The following is a 24,782-nucleotide window of genomic DNA, read 5'->3' as shown; positions in this document are numbered from 1 at the left end:
GCTTCTGAGAGACAGACGGAAGCAAGTAGTCATCATATCTTTATATAAATAAGAGTCTCTGCTGGCAAGCCAAGTCCGCACCTGTAAAGCATGGTGTTAACAGCATCTTTGCAACTATAACAACGGTTTACAATTTCCCTTTTTTGCATTTTTCATGTAGTAGCAGAACAACAGGTCAAGACCAGCATCGTTTTGTTTTCTCACTATGTTGATTCGCTGCAGTTACAATAACTGAGACACAGTTTTTGGTAAATGCAAACTCAAGAATATGATTACACTTGTTAAGACGGAATATATATGAAAGATGGGTGTAGCCACCAAAACATTCCCCATTGGCATGTTCATATGGGGGTGACTTGTCACTCGCAAAGGGACCATGTCCTGCTTTACTGTCAGTTTTACCTGAAATGAGCCCATCGTTTACAAACTGATTGAAGAAGACTTGAAAACAGCAACCGAGGCTATAAAGTCATTACATATAGGGGAGTTGCTCCCTGCTGGGTTTTGGAATTAAAGCAGGTTTAAGGCACTTTTGCATTTACTTCACTCTTTAGATCCGGAGGCTACGTCCATCTTTTATGTCAAGTCTATGAGCATTACACCGTTAGCTAACAGTAAGTCTATGAGCACTGGAATGGAATATGGGCCATAGTGAGGTCCTTAATCTTCTTACTACCCTACAGAATATCGTAGAATAAAAGCAGCGTCTCCTATTAAGCAATGTTGTTGAACTGCAGGTGGAAGGAGGATATGGCATTGTTTCCATTGTTTCAACTTCTGACTGAGCTTGATAACCATGAAACTCGAGATCCTCTGCATCTTTCACGCTATCCAAACTAAAGCAAGAACTTCAAAAAGTAACAAAAGTAGTTGTAATTAACAAAGTAATTTGACTACTTTAAACTTTAGTTCATCAGTTACAGAGACTAAGCTCTTTTCGAACCATGCACTTTTTGCACTGGACAACACAACACCAGTGGAAACGGCATAAGCAGTTCTCCTCAAACATCACCGTCTCCTCCCGGAAGCCTCGCTCGCAGCACAACAAATCACAGCCGCTAATGTCCATGGCCGTGCTGTTGCATATACGCCCCTTTGTTCCCAGTGAACCTGTTTTTCGATTTGCGAGGCAGAAATCCGGAGACTCGTCCGAGTAGATCAGATCCTGCTTGTCCGGAGGTTTGATATTCTGGCCCACAGGGATCAGGGTCTTCCCGTCATTGCCGCCCATCACCTTCGAGGCGCCGTTGAATCGCTCCAGCAGGCGGTCGCCCACTTCACGGAAATGCGGCATCTTTTTCCAGCACGTGCGCAGCGTGCACGAGCCTGACAGTCCGTGGCATTTGCACTCAGTCCTCATGTAGAGCTTTACTGCCTAACGGGAGAAAAAGGGAGGAGGGTGTGGGTTTATGGTTTTGGGTGGTGCAGGGAAAAGAGAGGTGAAAGAGGGCAGACAGGTGAAAAAAAGAGAGAAGAGGAGAGGGTTTATCAAGCAGAAAGAAGGACAAAAACAGTTAACTTGTACCCTGAAGTGAAGCCGAGCTGCTTATGACAAATGACTAATTCGCCAAAGAAGAATTTATTATTGTGTTTTCATGATATATGACAGACAAAGGCCCTGGATCACACACACACACACACATGCAGACACACACACACACTGATAGATAGGTAAGATAAAAGCAGACGCTATTCAGAAGGAATTTAACTCCCCAGCCCCCCTCTCCCTCCACGTTGCCTCTGGCCTTCCTACATCTAACAAGCCTTGACAACAGATCATTCACTTATAATGCACATAATTAACCCATCACACACACACACACACACACACACACACACACACACACACACACACACACACACACACACACACACAAATGTGCATAAAAGTAGACATGCATTCATGCACATAAACAGACATTTGGGCGCATCGCAGCACGCTTATTTCTCAACCTCTGGGAATTTGTGTGCAAGTTTCTTCCTATGTTCAAACAGTTTGTTCACTAATGCTACAATTGGACTGCATCCCAAAAACCCTCCTCTCTTCCTCTCTACCTGCCGCTGACCCCAACTAAAGTGAACTTTATAATTCGGTGTTGCTTGTGCATCTTTTAACAATTCTGCAACGAACTCAAACAGCGACAACGCTGCACAAGGAAATGTGATCTGGAAGATTTGCCAGCGTTCTTCTTATAAACGAACACCAAACTAAACTTGCTCTTTCATCTTCCAGTAGCGCGTTAAGACCGTCATGGTCGTAATTCACAACACAGAGGAACTTTTAACTTCTACAACGGCAGTAGAAAGGCTGCCTCCGAGGCTCGAAAACAAAGCGTGTGGCACGTTCTTGTTTTTTGTTTCAGAAACCCGATTCTTGTTAGAATATCAGCTTACGGCACGACACAAATATGGCTGGAGGCGGCGGCTTTCTCTTTTCGCATGTTAGTGGAATGGAAAGAAGCATTCCAATGGACAACCGACACCTTTGTCGAACTTTATCAGCAGGTGAACAGAATACAGAAACTTGGTGAAACTGCTTACCAGTCTGCCAGCTTCGTTATTGTGCAGGTCGACGAGCGTCCTGATGTCACTCTTGCCTTTCCTCCTCTTGGCATCCATAAACTGCTTTGACTTTTCATAACCAAACTCCACATCATCTCCGCAGCCCCCCCACTCCCACTTGACCCCGTCCCCAGAGGAGGACGGCTTCGGAGGCGGTCTGTTCCTGGTGGCCTCACAGCCGCACTGCAGGAGGTCTCCCATACTGCAGGCCTGCGTCACAGAGTGGGTCACACCAGCGGCTGTGATGGCATAAACAAAAGCTGTCTCCCGGATATCTACAGTAACAGGTACAAGCAAAAGAGGGGGTTCGGTTACTGAGTCTGCATGCAGCATTACAAAAATGCTAACAAAGAGTAATTCCACAGATATCTGATGACATGTGATGATTTTTACCAAAGTTTGAAGGAATTTATAATAATGACAACTTATACAGCCCCACTGCAAACATGTAAAATACAGGATTGTATAAATATACGCCATACACATTTTCTATTCTAAATCTTCTGGATGTGAGTTTTAGATTTAATACAGGTGACATCGATGTCCTTATAGTACGTTGGCATCAAGCATTACAGCTCCTGGCTGATCATTTTCTACTGCAATGGGACAGTTCTCCTCATCTCCGGTCCCCCTTTCGCGAGATCTTCCCCAGGGGACAATTCTCTGTGCCGTTTCGATCTCATACACACTATACTGCCAAAAGTATTCTCTCGTCTGCCTTCACACGCATATGAAGCCGAGTGACATCCCATTCTTAATCCACAGGGTTTAATGTGATGTCGGCCCACCCTTTGCAGCTATAACAGCGTCAACTTTTCTGGGAAGGCTTTCCACAATTTGTGTTAATGGGAATTTTTGACCGTTCTTCCAGAAATGCATTCATGTCTTTATGGACTTTGCTTTGTGCACTGGTGTTCCCACAAAGTTGGGAACACAAAATTGCCCAAAAAGTCTGGTATGGTGAAGCATTAAGAGTTCTTTTCCCTGATACTTAGAGGTCAAGCCCAACTACTGAAAAACTATCCCACACAATAATCCCCCGTCCACAGTGCAGTCAGACAAGTACTGTTCTCCTGGCAATCACCAAACCCACACTCTGCCAGATGGTGATTTGTCACTCAGAGAACATGTCTCTGCTGCTCTAGAGTCCAGTGGTGGCGTGCTTTCCACCACAGCATATGACGCTTTGCATTGTGCTTGGTGATGTAAGGTTTGGATGAAGCTTGGAAGCCCATTCCACGAAGCTTCACTGTTCTCGAGTTAATCTGAAGGCCACGCGAAGTTTGGAGGTCTGTAGCGACTGACTCTGCTGAAAGTTGGTGACCTCTGAATACCGACGGCAGCAAGTGTTCATATATGGGTGATGCTCCGTAAATACAGAGCTGATTTTGCTGATAGGTAGTAACAAAATCTCAAATCTTATGTCTCTCATGTAAAATGCTGGATGTCATAAAACTTCATTTGGCTCCACAAACCTGACCGGAAACACTTTGGAAACCTGGTGTCCAACTTCTTTGATTCTGATGGTTGCTCAAACCTCAGCTGACAGACTTGCAACAACATCGCACCTGATACAGAGACTTTAAAAGCCTTACATACATGTAAAATATGTGCATGAGTTTAGTTTTTAAGTCCAACTGTCCAAAGTTGGGATTCACAACAGCATTTACCTTTTTCATCAACTCCACTTTCAGGAAGTCATCCTAACAGTGGAAATGTATTCACAGATACACATTTGGACACATATTTTTCATTAAGTGGTCAGTATCGCTCCACAGTCAGCTGCAGGACAATAAAACAACAAGCATCCCTCCAGACATCTGTCTCTGCATCCCATCAGTCGATATCTCAGCCCCATGGAACAGGATAAGAGCGCTTCTCTCTCAGTCCTGCTCTATTACTACAACTGAAGTGTCACCGGCTTTGTGGTGCTGAGAGGACGGCTATTTCTCTCTCGGGCCAACATAATCGTACACACAAGCTCTCCCACACGCCACAGCTGCTGGTTTATTTCGAGTGCGCGGCTTAACACTGCTGGTTAAAGCCGTGCCCAACTACAACTGCAAATTGATCGTCTGTCTCCCCGCGGGTGCTTCAGCATTTCTGCCACCCACAGATCAGTGTGTCTTTATCCGGGGTTAGAGCAGCTATTGTTCATCACCTGACAGAAAAAGAGCAGCTATAAAAAAATGCTGTGAGCTAATGCACGTGAACACTGCTCTTATTCTTACTTTAAACTGAATGTTTGTTGCAGAACAAACTGGAATAAAAAGATTCGTGTGTTTGCCTTTTTTTTTTTATGGCTAGCAATAACAACACACTGATGCTGCTACCATGTACTGTGCAGCCAAAGCCCATACAGCTCACTGCCCTATGAGACAGACCCAAAGAATACTGCATGTAACGCTGCTGAACAGACACGTTCCTCCGTTACTCTGAATATGAGCACTCTAATTACTTTTATGCAACCTTACTGCTTTTCTTTTTTCATTTGTACTAGGAGCGAGTCGTCTTTAGTGCCACATGAATGATTGGCCTTCTGAATGTCGATCTTCAGGATAGAAGAACAAAACCAAACATTACAGTTTAACACGTTAGCAGGACGGCAAGGTAATATTATCATAAGTTAATAACGACACGCGTCTGTATGTGATATTTACTATTTTAGTATGTTAACAAATGCTAGCTGATGGGGACTAACAAAACCACAACTGAGCACCTGCTGCTTGAGTAGAGAGGTTTATTTAGACCTCATGAGCTGCATCGCCAAAAACAACAGTGCTGCCCTCTGACCTGAACATAAGTATGAGAAGCACAAGAATAATAAGAAACTTTCTTCAGGTTTAGAATAAGACAGACAAAAATTCAAAAGACACTGCTGTAGTGTGAAAACATCAAAGCTTTCACTCTGTGCAGTCGTGCATGACTCAGTAAGTTGTGGAACCACATTTGTCTGACTTTATTAGTCTCTTTCAGCTGTTTGCAGACATTTGTTTATGCACAGCTCTCTGAAGGATTTCATCACAGCATTTCCATCAGGTTGAGGTCCCGAGTACCAGTGTGCCCAGTGTGCCCAGTGCCTGAGCACCTTGCAAATACTGAGTATGAGGTGTTTGTGCTGATATGTTGTGCTTGTTTGTTGCCAGATATGGTGCTGTGCATTATCTGGCGAAGTCTTGTAGTTTGTTCAGATGCAGTTTTGCAATCCTACACCGTGCTGCCATGTTCATTTTAGAGAGAAGACGCTTTCTTCTGACAATCCTCCCATGCAAGCCATACTTTTTCATTTTTTCTAATAGTGCTGTCATGAACTTTAACATTAAACATACTAAATAAAGCCTGTAGAACCTCTCAGCTGTAGCTCTTGGTTTTCTGCAGTTCTGTGACAGACTGTGAGATTGTTGGGACACACACACGAATGCTCCAGATTTACAGAGGTGGCCACACTTGCTGATCATCAAGAGTTAATCAAATTTACATTTAATTAGAAGCACCTGGCTGTACTTACCTTCTCAATTCTTATAGAGGCAGTAAGGTGTTCTTAGTTTATCACAGGCCTGCATACATGTGTGTGAGGTTGTTAAGTGTGCAGGGATAAAAAATATGATAACATTTTGTAGGAAGATGTGTTTTAAATAGTGTAAGGCTTGCTGAGGATAAACTAAATGAAAAATCATCTAAAAATAACCTCTGAAGAGAATAAAACACAACAGTTTCACAGGTTTGAGGGAAAAATCATATTTTAACCACTGTATGCTGAGTTCACATGAAGCAAAAGCATTTTTATTTCTAGGAGCTGGAAGGCAACGGCTGTGCAGTCACCACTATCAACACTGCCAACTCTATATCGCATGATTCACTGAATGGGATTCATTAGGAATGGTAACACACACACACACACACACATAAACAGACTGGGTGGCGTGCGACAAAACCTGCACACCCCAGCGAGCCTTGATATCAATACCAGCTGTAAGAGATGTCTCCAGTGCAGGCACACTCGTAAAAGTTTGTGTGTGAAAAATATTGTTTTATGCAGTTTGAAGCATTAACATTTCACAATAGTCTGCTCGTCTTCTGTTTTGTGAAGAGCTGCTGTGGAAAATGTTGGAACCAGCTCAGTGAATCTGAGAATTAGATATGTGAGGCGGGACATGCAGCATTTGTACCAGTGTGTGTGTGTGTGTGTGTGTGTGTGTGTGTGTGTGTGTGTGTGCGCGCTACAGGCCCCTGTTACAACTTAAGCAGACCACACCTTTTTGTTCCTACCATTCGGCAGAAGGTTATAACTGCAAACGTACTCAAATTAAAATGTGTCATCTCTAAAGCATCCCTCCAACTATTTAGAAACACATGTGTGAAACAGCAGCACTTAAATCATTAGTACAATATGGTGATAGCAACACGTGCTGTGTCCAAACAAGCCGAGAGGCCATCCAGATGTCATCAACTGTGCTTGCAAAGCACGACGCTGAGCAGAGGACATCTCCACGGCAAAAACTGAACATGAAAAGTGTCGTTTGACAAGTTTTTCACACATTTCAGTTTTGAGGGCATCAACTAGCACAAGGCAAAATATCCTCTCTGTAAAAATGGGCAGACAGCATACGTGAGGGGGAAAAGCAGAAGGCTTTAAGAAGAGGGAGAAAACGAAGGGAGAGGAGGAAAAGAAGCTATCAAAAATTTGATGATTTGAGGCACCCCGTTTCACATTTTCCTCGCAGACATGAATTCCAAACAAATTCCCTGCCACGGTGGATGTCTGGGCCTGTCTACGTCTGCTTCGATTTCAAAAAAGTCCTTCTGCAGGATCTACAACATATTATTTTAATCACTTTTTCATCTTTTAGAGGTCATCATATAAACGTGATCAGGGACGTCAAGCAAAGCTTAAAAAGGATTACGGCACAGAGGATTCACGCTATAGGAAAACGTTGTTTAGGTGAATTGTGGTCATGTCGAGTGAGTTTCAAAATGGTAGATCAAAACTTGCTCATAAAAGAAAATCTCTGTCAGAATTTACCCATGAAGTGATTCATACTTTTTAAAAACAAGGAACACCCAGACGGGACAGTTTGAGGAGAGGTGGGGAACTCCTGATATGATCACATATGGTGTGTGGAAATTAACAGTATCTATAAATCCAAACACATATCAGAAGAGACGAGTTGTATGTTGGGGCTGGACTTCAGCAGTTCTCACTCTCACAGGAGGTCGGAAGGCTACATGCTCGTTTCAGGCCCCTCTTCTGTGGAACCAGCTCCCATTCTGGATTCAGGAGACAGACACTGTCTCTAATTTTAAGGCTTCAAACTTTCCCTTTTGCTAAAGCATATAGTTAGGGTTGGATCAGGTGACCCTGAATCCTCCCTTAGCTACACTGCAATAGGTGTAGGCTGCTGGGGGATTCCCATGATGCACTGGGTGTTTCTTGTTCACTCACCTCTCTGCATTGAATCATTAGTTATTATTAATCTCTGGCTCTCTTCCACAGCGTGTCTTTGTCCTGTCTTCCTCCTCTGACAGATGGCCCCGCCCCTCCCTGAGCCTGCTTCTGCTGAAGGTTTCTTCCTGTTAAAGGGGAGTTTTTCCTCCACCTGTCGCCAAATGCTTACTTGTTGGGGTTCTGTCTGTGTCTTTAAAGGGTTTTTACCTTACAATATAAAGTGCTTTGGTGTGACAGTTATTGTTTAGTGATATATAAATAAAACTGAATGGAGTTTAACAGGTGTAAACGAATACATTCACAGCTACTGTGCAGCGTAATTACCTGTGCACTAACTTCACTTTGACTGTGAAAGGTTTCTTTTCCTACTTCCAGAACTTGCATGTCAGACAGAAAGACAGTAACGTGCCAAAATATGTCGAGTGGATCTGAGCACAACCCTAGGTTTCCCTTTTGTCCTGCATGTCAAATCCAAGAAGGGCTTGATTTGGGAGATAGTGTCCTTAATATCCACGTCCATGCACGCAGTGTCAGTGTAAAGGCTCATTAATGTTAAAAACACTAACAGGAAAATAAAACATCCTGAAACCCGTGTATTCATTTCAATCAGTCAGCACAGCACAGAATCTGAATCATATCTGTGAGTCAGCCTGAGAGCATCATTAATGAGAAGGTCTGAACATTTTTGACATGATTGACGATCGGCTTAATTAACGTGCAGCCCCAAAGCAAGAGGCCTTGGTTCGTTCCACAGGACAGAATTTCACACACAACTTTGCACACACAATTTGGAATATCTCTTATGTGATTACCAGCATCAGTGTATGGGGGCTGGCTCGCACTGGGAGCCATGCTGGCCCCATTGTCTGTATGTTTTCGAACACAGCGGAGATAAAGGAAGAGAGGATAATAAAGACTGATGTCAAGAAAGCAGATGTCTTTGTTTGGGAGATAAGTGTATGTAAAATGTTTATGGCCCAAGAAGAAAACAATCTGATGCACATGCAAAATGAGCCACTGGGACACATCCACACTGTCAACTATCACATGCTCAAATTTGGCAACGACTCTCATTTTAACACATTTTAGAGCCAATTCCTACCATTGCTCAGTACTGCTCCAGAATCCCTTTTTTCCCACAGACAGTGTTTGTTGTGCTTCCTTTGTCTGTATTCTGTACAAACCCTGTGAAGCTGAGCGTTATCAGCAGTCTCAGGTGAAAACAGTTCCACAGCATGCAGTTCATGTCCATACTGTGGGGAAATGCAGAGCGATTCCCCACAATTACAGGAGCCGATACCTCACAATTTCTATAAAAATAACTCAAACTAAATCCAGTTTAATCTACAAGCCTTAAAATGGGCAAAGATCTAGACGCAACTTGTGAACCAGTCTGTGGTACTTTCCCAGTTTGTTTGTTGTTGGCAGGGTTTACCTCATGCACCCACAAGTTTCTCAAAGCCCATGTCAAGAACTGCTGACAATGCCAGGACACAATTTCTTTCCGTCTTTTTTAAGACAACGTGCCTCTTGTTGTGCTAAAAGATGGTTTTTGTACCCTAGCAGCAAACAAACATTTACCTGTGGACACATTCACTAATGACCGATGTAAGGAGGGAGGTGAGGTAGTAAATGTTGTGTTCACTTGTCTTCCAAACCAGAAAACAGGCCCGTCTTCTAGTCCTGTCTAAATTTAGACACTAAAAGCCTTCTGGTTAGGTTTTGCAACAGGTGTTCCGAGTTAAAATTCAGCGTTTCACAGCATTAACAGCATGCTGCAAGGCAACCTTTTCCCATCTGCAAAAAGCTTTTCCTTCACAGGGACCTGGGACCCTGCAGAGCACATCTGCCCGTGATTGTATGATGCAGATTTCCCATGTTGACTGACTTGTAATGAAATTAATCAGAGCGCCCTGCACGTGATACAAAAAAGGTGGCCAATTTGTTAAAATACGGTGTATACACTTCTTGACCGAGCTTCAGTCTGTGATGAGACGGGAGTGAGGACAGGTTGGCCCTTGTGTCAACGTGTTCACTCATTCAGACGTCTCGCACTGAAGTTTTGAAATGGCAGTGTTTCAGTAATGTTGTGAAATCAGCTATTATATAAACACACACACACACACACACACACACACACACACACACACACATCAGTGTCTCTCTTCCATCTGCTGGCTTGACGTAAATCAAAAACTAAACATTTGCACCATGGATCCTTAGTATATGCGTTGTTTTCTGTCCATACACCCAGACGTACCGAGTAATAGTTTTCATCATTATATGCACACACACACACACACACACATGCACGCGTGTGCTGCACAGTTATTAATACAAAATAATTCAAAGCTCTTATTCCACTGACTGCAGCTACAGTCGTTCCTTGTTTCCTCAGAGAGTCATGTTGACATACTGTCAAGATAAATCCTAAACACAGCAAGAAATACACAAATGCCATCACTCAGGTCTTTAAACTGCTGTTTAGGCTGTTTGCTAAACAGGATTCGAAGCCTGTTTAACTCAGTACAGAACAGTTAGTAAAACACCTTTCCACTGTACACGTGAAAAAGTACTCTGTTGTGGCACAGATGGATGAAACGTGATTGGTAAGAATCATTAGCATTGGGAGAAAACTCACAGTACTGAACAGTGCCCAGTGAGTCGGCTGCTGGAGTAACCATAGGTAAAACAAAAATAGCAAAAATAAGCGAATAAAGCAAATAGAGACTGAGGAAGACTACACACGATGCATGCAGTGAATCGCTGCTTTTTTAGGGGGAAGATGAGTTGGCTGCCACAAAAACAGCAGCAGAGAGTGACACAAAATGAGACATGCAATCAAAGGAGTCGAGGCAGCTTCCCTTTTCAAACCTACGCACGGCGTAGCGATGCTGCTGTTGCACGTGACCTGACAGAAATCATGCAAAACGCAGCCTTCATTTTTCTGCAAATACAAACTGTCATGAATCAGAATCAGAATCAGAATCAGAAAGGGTTTTATTGCCAAATGTTGAGCAGGTTTACAACATTAGGAAATTGCTGCGGTACTTAGTGCAAAAAAAAAATAAGAAGCTCTTCTCTGGTGTAAGAATATCCAGAGGAGTGCCCAGACACACAAGTTATGCACAAAAACAAAACAGAAGTAACGCACTGAAGTACCAGGGCATCCATATGCGGCGCCATCTTGGATTAGCTAGTGTCTCTATGAAAGTGTCTCTGTAAGAGTGTGTTGTTACAGAACTATAGAGGTCAATGAGGTTAAGCAAACCACTTACAGCCAGAGTACATTAAATATGAAGGCACTTTTATTTTGACATGTAGTGCTACTAGTCTATGATAAACAGCCATTAAGAGCAGATCCAGGTAATTGTGGACAAAGGCTTTAAAGCAGGGGAGCACTTTGGCCTCCCTTATAGACAGCCAGGAATTCATGATTAATTGCTAGTCTGTCTCCTACCGGTAGATTCTTGCCCTTTTCCCTCTTCTCTTCCCTTCCTCTCTCCTTCTCTCTTTTTCTCCTTTCTTTCTCTGTCCAGGACATGAACAAGACTGGTGTCATAAATTCATATACAAGACATGGTCCACCTTCATTACTTACAGAAAAATGGCTTTTCTGATGTCACACTGTTATTGAGCTGTAGAGCTTAACAAGAGAAGGCATTGAGAGCATTATTGCATCTAGAATTATAAGTTATTAAAGTTAAAAGAAACATAAACGTCTCCTAAAGCACAAACTAAAGTGTAAACTTCAGTTTTGCAGGTCTAATGTGTTGATTGTAGGGGTGAGTAAACATATTTGACACATCTAATGGGTATTTGAAATCTCTCAGCCGTGTAAAATGTTAGTTATTTTGATTTTGTCTCAGCTGAAAGGAACAAAAATGCCTCCTGATGCAAAAATGTATTGTGTTTACCTTCATTTAGATGGGACGCACTTCTTACTGTCAGGCCATATGAAATCAAAAGTGCTACAAAAGGGAAACTTATTGGATTTTAATGGAGATCTGTGACAATCATGCAGTTCTAGTATGTTACTATCTAGAATTATGACACATCAGAGCCAAACTTCATTTTGCACATCTTCCCCCACTGAGGCAGAAATGAGTTTAATGAAATGTTTGGCACGTTGTGTTTCCTTTGCTGTAAATTAATAATACATGTGCCTTATTTGTTAACTAAACACAAAGATAAAGGTCCTCTGTAATGCAAGTCAAAGGAGAGACAAGAAACTCTCTATGAATCTAATCAGACAAGAGAAAAAACCAACACAGTAATTGCAGAAGACCCAGCAGTGACCCTGCGTCAGTTATATTACAGACTTCAAAGAGTTGGAGGAAGATGTTAGGAGATCTTAGGAAAGATGTTAAGAGAAAGGGCATTCTTAGCTGATCATTTCAGGCATGCCCAATCTGATGAAGAGGAGAGTCAGTCAAGTGTGAATACGTCTCCTCAGACATACAACAGCTGCCCTTGTTTGTTCGAGTGCCATCAGGCAGGCTTCTGACCTCAAGTTGATGCAAGGACACCGGCTATAATCCTAACCCAGCTGAAGACACGACAGCTTCAAATTGAATTTTGGCTTGTAGCGCCAGGTAGACATGTGAATGATTTAAATCTTCTTATTTAACTCACAGCACAATTTATACGTGCATACTTCCAACTATTCCTTCAAGACTGTATGCATTTTACTAAGAAGAGGCAGACGAAGTTTGCTGAGCATCGTCACTCACCTTGTTGAAGTATTTTCCCAAAGTATTTGTGGTGGCTGGTGCAGTTCCACCTGCGGTACCTGAACTGGTACTGGCACTCCCGGACGCCCAGCCTGGCTCCTTTGGCCACCTCGTTGATGATCTCAGGCTGAGTCTGGCACAGCTCAGCCTGTTTCCCCGCCAGGCGCTTTGCCTTCCTGCAAATGCTGTTGGGGTCCATGACCAGTGGACTGCCCACCGCCCTGTTTGAACAATGTTAGAGAAGAAGAAGAAGAATGGTTTCTAAGCAGCATTATAACAACAGAGAGTTCACACGGCTTATCTTGTCACTCGGGAAACTCTGCAATCATCAGTCGAAGAAGGTTTTTCTTTGGCTGCTCGGCCCATCGGCTCTACCCACCACATCTCAGCCATACGACAATGTGCTTCTTGAATCAGCATGTGGGAGACAACAGCATAGTTTCCCAGAGGAATCCTGACTCTGATGTCAGATTGGCAAGTTGAGATTTTGTTATTGGACTGCGCTGGGAGGAACTGTGCGGTCCTCAAAAAGTTGGAAGTCATGTAGTTGGATGGCTCTTTACAGTTGATTTTGATGCTGCTTAAGTTGATTTTGGTAAACCAGAAGGCACTCTTTCTAGATTTCCTAACGATACAGCCTCTCTGTAGATTTTAGAGACGTTAAGAGCTTTGCTGCTTAAACCACACAGAGTCCTCAAAGCAGCGCTCCTTCAGGGAATCTGCACATATTATATTACAGAAAAGAAGAAGAAAAAAATGTTTAAACGTGTGGGAAAATAAATCAAGCTCGCTTCATGAAGTTTAAATATTTAAAACATTAATATGTATATACATATTTCTTGCATTTGATGAATACAACTGTGATCGTCCTGAGCAGCTTTGACAGATTAGTGTATATAATACAGATAAATAGTTTATTCTAACTCTTAATGGGAAAGGGGGAATTGGCTCTGCCACGTGGAATCACTGCCAGCATTTGTGGACACTTCAGTGTCACTACAGGGAAAGTGACTTTATGAGATGACTTTATTTCCACTCTTTGCTTTTCTCATCTCTGCCTGCTGCCAGTTTATCCTATGTAGAACACCTACTCCATGTCTCCTCTGCATCTTTTCATGCTTTTTGTCCCTGGATGCCAGCAGATGTGATTCATAAGTTGAGGTTTTACAATTAAATAGGGAGGGAAGGAGAAAGCGAGGGCGAGGAAAAGGCCGACCCATAGTTTTCATTCAGCCTCGTCCCTGTTAATAGCACCTCCTGATATCATTCTTCTGCCTTGAGAGTTTGCTTTAAGAAGCAGAACAAACACTCTCGCCAATTCTCTCCGCTGGCGGTCTGATACCCAGGACACGCTCCTGCGGTCGTTCCTGCATGTTTTTGTCTATTTTTAGATTGATATAATAATTTAGATGGCAGGCCAACATGTCAGCGGACGACAGAATTAAAAGTATCTTTCACACATAAGAAAGCTCGTGTTAGCCTCTTTGCTGAAAGGCAGGCCTGGAGGCAAAATGACCTAATACGGTACCACCGGGACTTTGTTACGTTACAATAGCAGAAGAATACATTTCTAAAGCACCTAATCCCAAATAATCATCCATTATACAGAGAGCAGAATGGGAAAAAGCCAAATGTCATGTTATATGCTGAAAGTGCACTGGCATACCGTCTCCACACACCCACACACAACTGTGGGACACCCACTCTTCCATTTCTTCTGTGATTACTTCTGATTAGTGTGTGTTGAAAACACTGCTATGGAAACAATGCTGTATTTTCATTACAGGTGTTCTGTGTAAACAGTGTAGCTGTGAGGCTACAATGAGTGTTTGTGTGTGGTGATCCCACAGATAATTGAAACATACAGACAGTGTGTAGGTGTTAATTACCAGGTACAGGTAAAATACTTAGCAACATACACTCCCTCCCAAAAACCACTTATTATCTACCCACTGCCACCGGGAAGCATGTGTGAGAGAGTGAGGAAGAGATAAATGTCACATTTATGTCTATGCATGCAGGTGTATGTCTTTGCAGTCTGTCTGGGCTTACGTAGCTGTGAGAAAGGCAAGACGCTCGTTGGTGCGTATGTCTGCAAGAGGGCCAGCTCTGTCAGCAGCTCGCAAAAACCAGGGTGGTTTTTATAATGGGAGACCCGTAAAACTAGTGAATGCACTAGAGTTTTATTCCGACTTCTGTCCACGGCATACGAAAAATCCACAGACAGCTGGAGCCTCACAAACAAACATATAGATAGATATCGGGAGAGAGAGCCAGAGGGGCTAAAAAGGAAACTCTATTATTAAAGGATAAATTTGGCACCAGGATAACTTGTTCACTACTACATATTACTCCACCTGACATTACTCCATGCACATGCTGACTTTATGAAATGCATTCATGTTATTTCCTCGTCTCCCTGTTTTTCACTTCACACCTTCTGTGATGCATTAAGAGTTTTTCTCTTGGAATGAACGTCGCACACAGTGAGATCAGGGCTGATGAGGAATTCGTATGGAACTTGCCAACACTGTTGCTTTCTCTTCAGTAAGTCTTATCACATGATATATGACATAGTACGATTTTTGTAATATTTGATCTGTTTAAGACATCGGCGTAACTTTGTGCTGAGCATTGGGGGGGGTCAAGATCTCTGTATAAATAAATAAATAAATCTCGGTAAATTCCCAGATGATTAAACATGCAACTATTTTGCTGGTAATACCTGAAATGAGGAAAGAAAATCAATAGCCTAATTATGCAAGATAATTCATCATTTTATTGACTGGTTGGGTTTGATTACTGGGGGGGTCATAACCCCCCCTAAGCCCCCTGAAAATTACACCCCCGGTTTAAGAAAGCGTCTTGTCTTTTGTTCTCTCTTTGTGCTGCTGCTCACAGCGGACCTACACAGATAAACAGCTTATTCCCACGAGGCAGTCTGCTTTGTATTTGTATTTATACTTGTACAGTATACATACAGTGAAAAAGTGTTTGCCTCCTTCCTAAATTCTTAGCTTTTTAGATCATTAAGATCATTTTAAAATGAAAAGAACATAACTGGAGAAAATACAAAATGCAGTTTTTTCAATATTGATTTCTTTATTATGGGAATAAAGTTACTGAAACCTACCTGGCCGTGTGGGAAAAAAGTAACGGTCCCTCTTGTTAAATCCTGAGTTTTCTTTGATTAACCACATTTTTTTAAAAACTGAGATCAATGTCACAGAGACCTGGTTATTGCCAGATCTGTTGAATTAAAAAAAAATCACTTAAATAGAGGCTGTCCGACAAAGTGAAGGGGGCTAACAGATCACAAATAACAGCAAGTAAGTATTACAAAGTCTAAGCCTTTGGGACTCCAGCAAATCACGGTGAGAGCCAACGTTCACACATGGAGAAAACTTGGAACTGTGCTGAAACTTCCCAGGATTACTCCAACACACATCCAAGAGAACCCGGAACAACATCTAAACAACTGCAGACCTCACCTGGCTCAGGTCAGAGGTCATGATTCAACAATAAAAGAACAAAAAGAAGAACACAAAAACTCGTCCCACATATGACAAAAAACATCTGGGTGATCTCCAAGACTTTCTTTTAAATATTCTGTGGACCAACGAGACAAAAGCTGAACTTTGTGGAAGGTTTGAGTCCCGCTACATCTGGCATCAAACATTTCATAACAAGAACGTCACAGCAACAGTCGAACACGGTGGTGGTCGTGTGATGGTTTGGGGCTCCTTTGCTGCTTCGGGACCTGGACCACATGAATTCTGCTCTCTACCAGAAAATCCTGAAGGAGAATGTCCGACCATCAGTTCATGACACGAAGCTTGCAGCAAGTCCGAAATGAAGGTTTTCAAATGTTCGAGTCGAAGTGTGGACTTAAATCAGACTGAGGTGACCTTAAACAGGCGCTCGTGCTGGAAAAGCCTCCAATGTGTCTGAATTCAAACTATTCAGTAAAGCAGAGTGGGACAAAGCTCCTCCACAACAATGTGAAAGACTCATCACCAGCACATCACAAACAGTTGGAGTTTTTGCTGACAAGGCAAAACCATTTATTAGGATTAGGAGGCAACTACTGTTTCACACAGAGCGGGGAGGTTTGGATAGGTTCTTTCCCTTAATAAAAACTGTGTTTACTCTTCTTCTTTTTGCTTAATATAAACATTTATTTGATGATTCGAAACATGCGACAAATTTGAAAAAAAAAAAAAGTAGTCACAAGGATACATATATGTGTGTGTGTGCCTTTAACACCTGTGAGCTCGGGCTTTGACTGCTCTCTAAATGGTCCGTTTGACATTTTTCTGCTTATGCATCCATTTATCAAAGAGATACGTCACCATGGGCATCTCAGGCAAACAGCTCTGGCTGTGAGCAGAGCAGCACCTCCTGCTCTAACCTTCTGTTTGCCAGGGGCAGCCAATCAGAAGAAATTTGCCTTTGAGAGAGGCTGGCCTTAAATGGGAGCGAACAGCTTTATAGAGCGCAAATGAACACTGAGTGGCAGCACGAAAGCCCAGTGTGAGATAAATATGGATTATTTTGACAGCAAAGCTCCCAAACGGAGCTGGACATGAGAGATAAAGTTCCCCTTTAAGGTTGTGTCACGCAACACAGTGCCGTCTTCAGCTGCATAACAATTGTTATGGTATACCTTAATATAATTATAATAATTAGCTAGCTCTCGACAAGCAGAAACAAGCCCCGGCACGACCTAAATAGAGAGTCATTACAAAGTAAACTTAATTTAACTCAGAGCTTTTGCAAGTTTTAACAATTAGGAGCGATATCAACATAAATGGATACATCAGAGCGCGATCGTGCAATGCTGTGACACAGTAGGAAGAAATCATGTCTGAATTTTGGCTGCACATCGGTTGGGTAATGTGGGTTCATCAGACTTAGAAGTTTAGACAAAGGGCACGAGGAGAGTGGGAATGATGGAAGTGAGGTGAACTCAGGTGGAAGAGCACATTGCTGCAGATATACCCAAAAATGGGGTGCATTAATTGAATGATGGGATCAACGTGCTGTAAGTGCCCGGCATTCTTGCCCTTGTTTGGAGACTGAAACATTATAGTGTGTATCTGTGTGAGGAAGGGGAGACTCTGGAATCGCTTTACCGTGGATCCAAAAAGTGCGGATTTCAGGTGCAAAAAAAAAAAGCAGGAAAAAAATGTTTGTAATGTCACGAAAATTGCTTTGGAAAAGTGAAAATGATCCACGCAGGTGCACTTACAGTGCAGACACAGATAAAAGCTTGCATACACGTCCAAGTAGGAACTTCAAAGCCAGGCAGGTAATCAGATCCTCTTCATGCAAAGTGCCACTGTTCTTCAGTCAGTCATTTATGATACAGCTCCTGAGCAGATAACCCAGTGCAAAACACTGAGAGGGAAGTTCAGTCATTGATAGTATCAGCAGCTTTGAGGAAACACTGTCTCGCATGAACAGTTCTTCTTGAAGATAAAGAGCCGGGCACAGGCAGAAGAACGCGGCAGACGGAGATAAAACAAGGCTGAGAATCACAAGTACTCAAATCAAAGGCACTGATAGGAAAACTATCACTGCTATGACAAATATTCAGCTGGTCCAATCATGAGCTAAACATCTACAGTTTGTCTGCAGTTTGGTCACGGCGGATTCTTTCTTTGTACTCTTTATTAAAAAATAGGTGTCAGACATGATCAGAGGTCTTGGATTGATAGTTTTTCACAATGGCAATAATTATATAATAATCATATTATTTTTAGGTCACAAAGGGATTCAACACTGGCACTCATAGAGACCTCATATCTCATTAAAGATCTCACGCCACCGTGGAGCTGTGCTGTACTGGGCCTTTCTCTTTTTTTCACTCCACCCATGAATGAGTGAATTTCATCCCTCCTTAATCCCTCAAGTATGCTGCAGATGAATACAGTCACGACAAGCGCTAGTCTGAGACGCCGGAGCGAACGAGACAAAGGGAAAGGGTCGGCAGGAGTGTAAAAATGGAAACAAAATGCTGGGCTTCGTTAGAAAACAGAGGAAACGGTTCATATGTGATGTAAATGTGTGCAAATTCAAACATGCTGTTCCCAAACTAAACTTTAAAACGAGCTCCTGGTTCTCGGCTTCGCTGTTTCTCGGTCCTTTCAGCCTGAACGTGTCGATCGCTTTCAAACACGCTCGATCCTGCTGACATGCCGGCGTGAAACGAGCCTGAAACGATGACATTTGCTGCCATAAAAAGTTTCAGCACTCATAATGGAAGCAAAGGCAATTAAATGTGACCAGCAGGAAACCAACAACACCGCGCTAATGTCACGAGAAAAACATTATTCTGGTTTAACAACAGTGGCACACCCAGTGACAATTAACAGATACATTTCTGAGTCAAAACATGGACATATTCACATGACTGCATGAAAGAGCTCAACAGTACTCATGGAATATGGAAGGCAGATCCTGTCTGTGTATCACAGGCGTGATCACACATAAAATAAAACTTTAGAGCAACTAAACTGTCTCTTTCCTTTTAAGAATAACGTGCACCACCAAGAGAAGCCAGTTGTGGTTGCCATAGTAACATCTGTCAATAAACTAAGCCAATGTGTGAAGATGTTTCTGCCATTTCAGATTCAGATTTTTAGATCAGATCAGTTATTCACATCTCAAAGTTTAAGATGAGAGAAACAGCCTCGGCTGATATTTGATTGAAATGCAGGCAGCAGATTAAACGTCTGTAAAAGCTTTTGAAGGGTTTGCACAAACGGTTTTTAAGAACAGGCTGACAGGAATCAAACCCACGTTCTTATCCGACACCTAAATGTGAAAGGCATCAAAGTAAATAACAGCGCCTGCTAACATCAGCACGGTATTAGTTGGTATCACTCCTGCACATATGGCTTTGTGTGCAGGTATCACCTGATTAAATCATCATAGTTGCGCAGATCACACACAAGAATGTTCGCAGATAAAATAGTCCACATTCAGGTGGGGTATTGTCATTTCCCGGACTGTTACCCAGGAAACCTGCGTCTGTGTCCCATCTTGGACTATTAGTCTTACTCTTTTCTTTTTGAGTTTTTATTTAGATGTTTGTTTAGACACTAAAAGTGCTCAGCTTGGTTAATTATGTCAGACAAATCTGTCTGTAAAGGTAGTCTTTCTTCATTTTTGGAGGTGTTGTTTGCCTGATTTGAGCATTAACCAAGGAAGCAATGACGCGCAATGAGTTCCATTTATTGGGATAGCAAATAAAGTGTATCTTCAAAGGTATTCTACCTGTTTTTAAGGAGGTCCTAACATGTGCCACCAAGGCTTAATTCGCTCCTCTTCCTCGATTCTTGGATATTTAGACATTTCTTAGACAGCCGTTCTCCTCTGCTCTGCATTCTTCTGACATTATAATATACTGCTGGCCTGAATGTCTACAAAAATATATGCTGAAACACACACATAAACAATTTGATGTCAGTTCTCTGTTGCACATAAAGCCAAACCCACATCGTCATTTAATGTTTATCTTAACCCATCTGCCTGGTCCTGATTACACGTTTAGCTTTCAGCCCAGGACCCGAGCAGACAAGATAAGATCTGTTACAATGAAACTCTCTCGTGCTGATGATGGCAGTCCTCACTATACATTTCGTGCGAGTGTGTAAGAGTGTGTGTTTGTTTGTGTGCATATGAGCGTATATATATATATATATATATATATATATATAGTCACCATAATGTGTGACTGAATAAGTGTGTCTGTATATCTTGGAGTGCATGCAGCGCTGACACACACACACACACACACACACATGCAGTATGTGTGTGTGTGTGCACCTGTGGCACGCTCTGCGCAGGCCGTCCGCCGGTTCAGGACTGTGACACACAACAAAGCTGGCCCTGCTCAGCACTGCAGTCAAAACTAGTATAAGAGAGCAAAGACATTCCTGACTCGTGTCTGAGTCTCTGAGCTTTGCTCTCTGCTCTCAGGCCAAATGATTAGAGCGCTTTAATCAGCAGAGGCACTGAAAGGACAGCTATCTCCCAGCATTTCATCTCGCTCACTCTTCGTCTCTCACTGCAGCTCTCGCTTTTCCTTCATCAACAACCTATCTGTGTGATAGGCATTTTCCTTCAAAAGACAAGTACGGCAAAAGACATAAGGAGACAGAGACATTCAGAAGGAGACAGAGAAAGAGAGACGTACGATGGTATGAACAGCATCTTTCAACAGAGAGAATCATTGTCCTGGCAGACAGGAGAGCAATCCACAGGTGTGGTTTCACTGCTCCACAGTTGGCCACACTGTGTGTGTTTCTGTGTATGTGCTGGTGCATATATGCCCACTCATTTATGTGTGTGAGTAAGTGTGTAAGTGAGTCAGAGAGCGAGTAAGAGAAGATGACAGCGTATGTCAGTGGGGATAAAAAGGAAGTAGCTGATTTTTTCACATTGATTCTCTTCATCTGCAGTCTTATTTAAAACAAATGTCCCACGCTGCCAGCCGAACAGTGACATCAACATTACAGAAATGCAACACAGGTCTGTGTCAGGACTCTTTCGCTTACTGATTTGCATTGAGATGAGCAGATTTAGCCCAAATAGAGCGATGAATTCACGGCGATGAAACAGACTGCTGACCCTGTACGGACATTGTTTTTCTCTCTTTCCTTCCACAGCTGGGTACCAGCACAGTTCAGCAAAAGATCAGCACTTTTCTGGCTGGCATTCACTTTGCTGGCTAAATAATAAACACTGTGTTTTGGCCCTACAGCCACACTAAGCCTAAAAAAGAACCTCTGTCTCTTATATTAAAGTCTGTGATGTGGTGGTAAATGAGACGGTAATGAAGATGTATACGCATTATTGTTATTAACCTGCATTAATGGCGTGAGCTGATGTCAAATTACTGTTTAACACATTAGTTATTATAGTAAAAAGAAAAAAACATGTTAAAGAAAACATTGTTGGGCTTCACGGTGCAGCGCCAGAACCGACTGAGACATAGCTGTAAGTTTATGATACTCGAAAACACACAAAAACACGTTTGGGCATTTGTAAGATTGTGGATACACCTTGTACTGGATGTAAAATACCAGTAACACTTGAACCCATTCTCTCTTCTCCCTCTTATTTTCGCTCACTTTCACAATATGTAACAGATACAGTGCAGCCTGTGGATAGACAAGCAGAGACTCTTATGTTTTATTAACAAAAGGAACTTGAGTTAATTCAAATTCATCTTCACAGATTACCTCCACAAACCTATTTTTCTACAGTAAGATGGAGAAATGGCAAAGTGGAGGAGCTCTATCTACCAGTCATACAAGGACATAAACTCACAGAGCTTCCATGACACTACATCCCACACTGACCTTGACTGGGCTGTGAATGAACAGTGGGAGGATTCAAGTGGAAAAAAATCACAAAGCTGCACATTCAAACACTACAAAAGTGTGTGTGTGTGTGAGAGAGAGAGAGAGAGAGAGACGGAGAGAGAGAGTTTGATTCCTACTGAAACAGTAAGACAGACCCTCACCAAGAGAAAATATTTTATCAGCTGATCTGCTGTCTGTCTCTCTGTCTGTCTGTCCAACTGTCACACACCTTGTGGAGCTGAGCCTATAGGGATTGTTTTATGATGACATATCCACTGAGCCCAGAGGGCCACCTGACATTCCTCCCTCTGAACTCTCTCTCACACACAGACACACACACATACCACACACACACCATCAACACCACATCCACCAATCTCCCTGTCCTCTCTATCACTGCAGGCAATGAAATGCACACACCTCTCTCACCTCCCTGTCTTCTTTTCAGGTTTAGTCTCTCACTCTGGGAGCACCTTAGATTGTTCTTGAGCATTCTTGGGTTCGGGTAGTTTGCTGGGAAATGTGCTAATCATTAATCACTTATTAATGTTATGCTACTGTGCATATATATCTATAGCGACTGTGTTCATTTAGATTTAAAATAAATAGGAAAACCGCGATTACGCAGAAATCACACGAAGCTTTGGGTTGACGGGAGACAGACAGCGAAAAACACGTGGTAGTAAATGCAAACTCACCACCACAGTCCGATGATATTGACCGGACAAAGCGAGATAAAGAAGAGAGCCAGCTGGATCCGCGAGAGACGAGCCGTCATGTTGAAATCCTCAAAGAGACTCCCCAGCAAAGTTTCGAGTGACGATCTCAGCCAGCACCGAGTTATTTCTTAAATACATAGGAAGTCCCTGCTTGCTTTCTGCGGCTGGAGTCGGTGCAGGCGCGCTTACAGACTGTCAAGAAGAGCGCAAAAATTCAACTGATCGTCGGCCGTGCGCATCTTAATGCGCAACAAAGTTGGTCAAGAGGCTACTGGAGAGATGTCCGCTTTCAAAGGTGTGGTTAACCTCTGCATTGTCGTTTTGCCCCATCTGTCGCAGCACGTTACATGCTTCCAGGGCGGACCGAGGACGAATCCCGAAAGCACTCAAGTCTTATCTGACTGCGAAACAGCGCGTGAAAAAGCTCCACTCGTGAGGATCTTCGGCTCTGACTCATTTTACTTAAAAAAAAAACAAACTGTCATATCAGAGTCAGAGAGGAAGAGGAGCGCTTACACATGTCTAACAGTTCACGTCTTCAGCCGCGGAGCCCCGCTGGCCCCACTCTGCTCGCCCTCAAATGACGCCCGGATGAAGTTTCGGTAATTCTCGGTGCTCACCGGCTGCAGGTAGAGGCGTCTCTGCCGCGACGGCTGTCAGTGTGGGCTCTTTGGATGATGAAGGCAGCAAAAATGCGCTCGCTCTCCCACCTTAGTGTGACGTCGCTCGGGGCGAAGCGAAATCCTCTGTCACTCAGAAAGGAGAGAGAACGAAACTGCAATTAGTTTTCGGAGGAAACGCGCACGCGCACAGAGAGGGGGGCCCTGCCACGAGCCCGCAGTGTTTACGGTCACCCGAAATCAGAGCTGAGGGGATCACGGGGTGACGTCAGTACAGGTGCGATGACACTGCTTTGATACTTGTGCCAAAAGCTTATACCGCCATTGCGTTAAATTCACACTTACATATTTAAGAATCGTTTAAAGCAAAGATTTTTACTTTAAAAACTACACACATATCGCACGTTGGAAGTTATTTTTAATATTGTGTATATTTGTAGGTACTTGCAAGTGTGATCACCTATCTGGCCAAGGGCATATCCATTGAAATTCAACACCACTGTGCTGCCCTCACACCTGACTTTGTTCCACTGCAGTGATGCAATCGGTCACAAGTTAAACACGGACTAAATCAACCTGACACGTACCTCTGTCCTTCCACAAGCTATAGCCCACACTTTCAATGCCACCACGGACGCTACTCAAGCAGCTGCGCGTTGCATTGTAACAATAACCCAAATTCATATTTTACTCATAATGTAAAGCTTCGACTACAACACACATCAGAACACATCAGTGCATTTAATTTGCGTTTATATTGCACACCATCCTTTATGGAATTTATTCCTCATTTTCCTCAAAATTTCAATCTGACGTGATTTTTTGTTCTAAAAAGGAATTAAAAAAAAGAATGAACGTTCAAATTTATCAAAAGTAATTTTATATGCTTTTCCACACAGTCACAGTCACAGTGTGCTAACACAGCTGAAAATGTGAACTGATGTGGTGGATGGAGCGACTCTTAGAGGGACTCATCACCCACATTTGAAGCCGTTTAAACTGCTAAAACTGTGCTGATGTGCAAGTGATGTACAGATGCGGTTTTGCTTTGATATTAAATGTTTTAATGATTACAGGTCCAAATGCAAAAGCCCAGAAATTGCATTTATGCTTTGTTAGAATTTAATATTTATGATCATCTATAAATATGAAAAGCTGCACAAAATCAGAGCCCATCAACACGTTATTAATTAAAAGATCAGATGGATTAACTCACAATAAGAAGCTAGTTTAATTAACCTCACTGTGAGATGGACAAAGATAAGTTTCACTGTGACTGTTTTAATATTCTTAATGTTCACACAGCAAACATCTGGAAATGCAGAATG

At 42.7% G+C, this 24,782-nt stretch overlaps 1 protein-coding gene across 1 annotated transcript; it reads right to left on the bottom strand.

Moving 5' to 3' along the window:
• Positions 1 to 913: 913 nt before the first annotated feature.
• wnt6b (wingless-type MMTV integration site family, member 6b) lies at positions 914 to 22,916 on the bottom strand. The gene is made up of 4 exons (XM_063498750.1): positions 22,814 to 22,916; positions 12,742 to 12,962; positions 2,542 to 2,837; positions 914 to 1,375 (listed from the first exon to the last, which is right to left on the bottom strand). Exons 1-4 carry the CDS (start codon positions 22,891 to 22,893, stop codon positions 914 to 916), a joined length of 1,059 nt encoding a protein of 352 aa, XP_063354820.1. The 5' UTR covers positions 22,894 to 22,916.
• Between the last annotated feature and the right edge of the window lie 1,866 nt (positions 22,917 to 24,782).

Source organism: Pelmatolapia mariae, linkage group LG16_19, assembly GCF_036321145.2.
Source record: "Pelmatolapia mariae isolate MD_Pm_ZW linkage group LG16_19, Pm_UMD_F_2, whole genome shotgun sequence".
In the NCBI taxonomy this organism is placed as follows: Eukaryota; Metazoa; Chordata; class Actinopteri; order Cichliformes; family Cichlidae; genus Pelmatolapia; species Pelmatolapia mariae.
The sequence above is the reverse complement of the archived record's forward strand: the minus strand, read 5'-3'. Positions and strand labels throughout refer to the sequence as shown.